The sequence below is a fragment of the Garra rufa genome, chromosome 4 (genome assembly GCF_049309525.1).
Source record: "Garra rufa chromosome 4, GarRuf1.0, whole genome shotgun sequence".
Classification (NCBI taxonomy): Eukaryota; Metazoa; Chordata; class Actinopteri; order Cypriniformes; family Cyprinidae; genus Garra; species Garra rufa.
The window spans coordinates 35015945-35021490 of NC_133364.1; the positions used below are offsets into that span (position 1 = coordinate 35015945).

General features: G+C 33.7%; 1 protein-coding gene across 1 annotated transcript; it reads right to left on the bottom strand.

The window, feature by feature from the left end:
• Positions 1-447: 447 nt before the first annotated feature.
• LOC141333965 (uncharacterized) lies at positions 448-5193 on the bottom strand. The gene is made up of 2 exons (XM_073839116.1): positions 5079-5193; positions 448-2303 (listed from the first exon to the last, which is right to left on the bottom strand). Exons 1-2 carry the CDS (start codon positions 5161-5163, stop codon positions 1510-1512), a joined length of 879 nt encoding a protein of 292 aa, XP_073695217.1. The 5' UTR covers positions 5164-5193; the 3' UTR covers positions 448-1509.
• Positions 5194-5546: the final 353 nt, after the last annotated feature.

Here is a 5546-nt window from a genome sequence, read left to right on the forward strand (position 1 = left end):
TAATTCATATTTATGATGGCAACAAATACTTTAGCTTAGATTAGTTTCCAGCCAAAATATCTAAAAATTCTTAAATCAAGGATTTTCTAGATGAGTAAAAAATAGTTTTCTTGTTTTCGGAAAAAGAATTTCCGAATTAAGTGAGTTTTTGCTTAGAACAACCAAAATAATCTGCCAATGGGGTAAGAAAAAAAAAACTTATTTCACACTGCAAAAAGATGCTTTTCTTACTTAGAATTTTTTGTTGTTAAATATAAATAATTTTTACTTATCTAGAAAATCCTTCCTGATTTAAGATTTTTTAGATATAAAAAAAAGTAAAAGTAAAGCAAATTATTTAGATTGTTTCAAGAAAAAATGCACTTGATTTTGACTTTTTTTTTCTGAAAATAAGACAATTTTTTACTTGTCTAGAAAATCCTTCTTGATTTAAGAATTTTTAGATATTTTTAATGGAAAAAAGACCAAAAATGCTTTTCTTACTTAGATGTTTTGTCTTGTGTTCAGCCAAAACATCTAGAAATTCTTAAATCAGGAAGGATTTTCTAGACAAGTAAAAATTGTATCATTTTCAGAATTTTTTGTTTTTTTCAAAATTATGTGTGTTTTTGCTTAGAACAAGCAAAATAATCTGCCAGTGGGGTAAGAAAAAAAAATCTTATTCCACACTGCAAAAAGATGCCTTCAAATTTTTTGTTGTTAAATATAAATAATTTTACTTATCTACAAAATCCTTCCTGATTTAAGATTTTTTAGATATTTTGACTGGAAACAAGACAAAAAAATCTAAGTAAAGCATTCTTTGCAGTGCAAACAGAAAACAAGATTATTTTTCCTACCCTACTGGCAAATTATTTTGATTGTTCCAAGAAAAAATGCACTTGATTTTGACTTGTTTTTTTTTTTCCTGAAAACAAGACAATAATTTTTACTTGTCTAGAAAATCCTTCTTGATTTAAGAATTTTTAGATATTTTGGCTGGAAACAAGACAAAAAAATCTAAGAAAGAAACATTTTTTGCAGTGCAAACAGAAAACAAGATTGTTTTTCTTACCCCATTGGCAGAATATTTAGCTTGTTTCAAGAAAAAATGCACTTGTTTCGGAAAACAAGACAAACATTTTTACTTGTGTAGAAAATCCTTCTTGATTTAAGAATTTTTAGATATTTTTAATGGAAAAAAAGACCAAAAATGCTTTTCTTACTTAGATGTTTTGTCTTGTGTTCAGCCCAAACATCTAGAAATTCTTAAATCAGGAAGGATTTTCTAGACAAGTAAAAATTGTATTGTTTTCAGAAAAAAAAGAACAAGCAAAATAATCTGCCAGTGGGGTAAGACATTTTTTTTTTTTATTTCAAACTGAAATTATTTTTCTTACCCCTTTGGCAGATTATTTAGCTTGTTTCAAGAAAAAAAATGCACTTGACTTGTTTTTTTCTTCTTGATTTAAGAAATTTTAATATTTTTTGGCTGGGGAAAAAAAAACAAGTAAATTCTGAAATGCAGCCCTACTTTTCATAAGATTGAAGGCAAAGGTGATTTGTAAAATTGCTCCTTTTCCTAAACCTCTTACCACACTCAGTGCACTGCAACTTCTTGACAGAATGAGTTTGCAAATGACTTTTCAGATCTTTTTGACTTGTGAAACTCCTCTCACACTGAAGACAGGAGAAAGTCTTCTCTCCGGAGTGAATTCTCACGTGAGTCTTGAGGTTTGCTTCGTTCGTGCAACTAATTCCACAGTGATTGCATGTAAAACTGTTCTCTCTCAAGTGAATCCCCATGTGGTAATTGAGGCTTTCTTTGCGCGTGAAACTCTTCCCACACTGATGGCATGTGAACGGCCTCTCTCCAGTGTGAGTTCTCATGTGAGTCTTCAGATTTCCCTTTCGATTAAGCGTTTTCCCGCACAGTTTGCAGCTGAAAGGTTTCTCTCCGGCGTGAAGAATCATGTGAGTATGAAGGGGTCCTTTATGCGAGAAACTCTTTCCGCACTTAACGCATGTGAACGGTTTCTCTCCAGTGTGAATCCTCATGTGAGTCTTAAGACTTTCTTTTCGTGGGAAACTCCTTCCACACTGATCACATGTGAAAGGCTTCTCTCCGGTGTGAACTCTCATGTGGACTTTAAGGTTTCCTTTCTGATTGTAACGCTTTCCACACTGTTGGCAGGCGAAATTACCTCTAGTTTCAGTCTTTGGACCACTTTTTTGAGAGGTCATAATCTCATGATGATTCTCATTTTGATATTTCTCCTCTGTTTCGTTTAGCTCTTGACTCTCTTCTTTCAGCACAATCTTGTCTAAGGCGAAAAGAGAACAATTCATGTTAACCCTGGTTTACTGGCACAAAGCAAGAAACATTAAATCATTTAAAAGCATCAGAATCAGCTGTAAGCAGTAATAACAGACTCAAGCACTAACAGTGTACAATTAAACATGTTAAAGGGATAGTTCACCCAAAAATAAAAATGAGATGTTTATCTGCTGTTTATCCAAGATGTAGGTGACTTTGTTTATTCAGTAGAACACAAATTAAGATTTTTAACTCAAACCGTTGCAGTCTGTTAGCCATATAATGGCAGTCAATGTGCAACAAATCTGTAAGAGTAAAAAAATAAACATACATAGACAAATCCAAATTAAACCCTGCGGCTCGTGACGATACATTGAGGTCTTAAGACAAAAAAAAAAAAAAAAAAGATCGGTCTGTGCAAAAAAACTGAACTCAGTGTTTAGACAGTGCATAGCGGCTACTCAAAATGCTAATTACTTGTGCTTATCTTGATTCTGGCAACCGATCGAAAACTTAAAAAATGTGTTTCGTAGTGGAAACTAATCCAGGAGTGTTGACTTTACACCAACTACTATGCCAGATCACACTGATGTGTCACCATTGTTTTGTGTCTTAAGACCTCAATGTATCGCCACAAGCCGCAGGGTTTAATCTGGTTTTGTCTATGTATGTTTTGTTTTACTCTCAAAGATTTGTTGCCCATTGACTGCCATTATATGACTAACAGACTGCAACGTTTTGAGTTAAAAATCTTTGTATGTTTTCTGCTGAAGAAACAAAGTCACCTACATCTAGGATGCCCTGGGGGTAAGCAGATAAACATCAAATATTCATTTTTGGGTGAAAGATGCCTTTAAGAGCATCAAAACACCCAAATATACAAAGCCTCATAAACGTGTTGGGTGGAGCTGATCATTTTCAGTGTGAAAGTTGTTTGGGTGAATGTGAACAATTTATGTACCAGATTTGAACCGCTACCCCAAATAGCACATGTGCATCTGCAAGATGTCTGTTAAAGATCTCTTGATCTGGAAAGCCTCTGCAGTGTACAAATATCTGGCAGATGTCTGTAAGATGTCAGTTTTACATCCATTCTAATGCATAAACATCTTAAAGACATCTAATAGACGTCTATTTGACATCCGATAGGAAACGTCCAACAGACGTATTACAGATGAGCAAACCACGTCTTGCAGATGTCTTACAGATGTAAATGCAGACGTCATATAGACGTCTCCGAGATGTTTGTGTGCTATCAGGGTACGACTTGCGTTTGATGAGACGTCTCTTTATTTATACAAAGTACCCAGATAGCACATGTACGTCTGCAAGATGTCTGTTAAAGATCTCTTGATCTGGAAAGCATCTGCTGTGTACAAACATCTGTAAGATGTCAGTTTACATTCATTACATTCATTCTGCAGATGAGCAAACTACGTCTTGCAGATGTAAATGCATACATCAAATAGACGTCTCTTTAAGATGTTTATGATTTAGAATGAATGTAAAAAAATGAATGACATCTGCCAGACGTTTGTACACAGCAGATGCTTTCCAGATCAAGAGATCTTTAACAGACATCTTGCAGACGTACATGTGCTGTCTGGGTAGGCTTATATTTCCTTACAACTTGAAAACACTGCACAACTTAACTAGTCAGCAAAGTTTATTTAATATTTGGGCTGCATCAGCTAAATAATACATTCAATCAATACCGGTGGGCCGCAGTAATCCTCCAGGGGGGGCAGGATAGCTTACATTTATTTTACGTATTATGCTAAAATTGTTTAATCTTGCATATTTGTCAAAAGCAATGTCCTGTGAGTGTGGAAAACACATATGAGCGGTCAGTGGTGCTTATGCACATACAGTACAGACCAAACATTTGGACACACCTTCTCATTCAGGTCTGGACTGTAGATATGAATTCAACTGAAAAAACTTGTGAAAAATATCTTTCAGGTGGTCAAATAGCAAATAGTGGAGCTCTGCAGCCACCTACTGGTAAAAGTTATTTGTAGTTGTTGTTTTTTTACTTTTAAAACTGGATTTTCCAAAAAAGGAAATTATCCATGTTATCCCCATGAACTAAACCCATTTAAAAAATATTGATTTATTAATTTATATATATATTTTAAAAAATATCACTAACCCACTGAAAACTGCACAAATGTAGAGTAAAAACTTTAATAAACAGAAAAATATATTCTTTGAATGAGAAGGTGTGTCCAAACGTTTGGTCTGTACTGTATGTGCATAAGCACCACTGACCGCTCATATGTGCTTTCCACACTCACAGGACATTGCTTTTGACAAATACAGCATTAACAGATTTAGAAAGTATGTGCTGTATTTTTCATTTTTATAATGGATAAAAACAGTAGATATTCGGTCAGTCCAGTTCAAATGGACAGGTTTAGTGAGTGGTCTTTTGGCATCTCCCTGTTGTCCTGTTTGGCAGGTTCACTTACTTAAGAAAAAGTACTCTGAAGTTGTAAAGAATGTCTAAATTAAAGAATTCAGGAGCTTTAAATCTGTATATATATTTATATAATATTAAAATGTCAAATTTTCTGTTTTTTATTATAATATGTTATTTTTGCCTAAATGCTCAGTTTAAATTGAAGGCAGCATTTGTATTTGTCTGGTCATGTGATCTCAACATGAGGACAAATAAAACCGCTTTAATTACGACACTCTTCAAAAAAGATTAATTTCTGTAGAGCTGGATATTTTAATAAGGATCAAATGAGTGAGACTGGATTTGAGAATGAAAACCAACCTATTTGTTCTTCAGTATCTTCTTGTTTGACTCTGAATACTTCTTCAATCCTCATGTCTTCACTCTCCACTTTAATAACCGCCATCTTTATAACTGTGTGTCACGTGGATACACTGGAAAAATTGGAAAAAACCATTATTATGTTGAAAACGTAATGGCTTGTAGGTGTATTTTCACCTTCATGTTCAAATTCAAAAATTCAAGTTGAGATCAATGTTTTAGATATAAGATTTTTAAAAACAGAATATATATATTTTAAAAACAGAAATATTACTTGATTTGAACAACTGAAAAGATACTTTAAAAAAGTCACTTATTTAATTACTGAATCATATCACTAGATTCGTGCAAAAATGCATGTTCATTCATAAACGAAACACCGCTGTGTTTAAATGGAGCTGTGCAGCAGTGCAGACCATTTCTGACGACAAAATAGAGCAAAATCAGGCAATAGTGTTATAGTCAGAC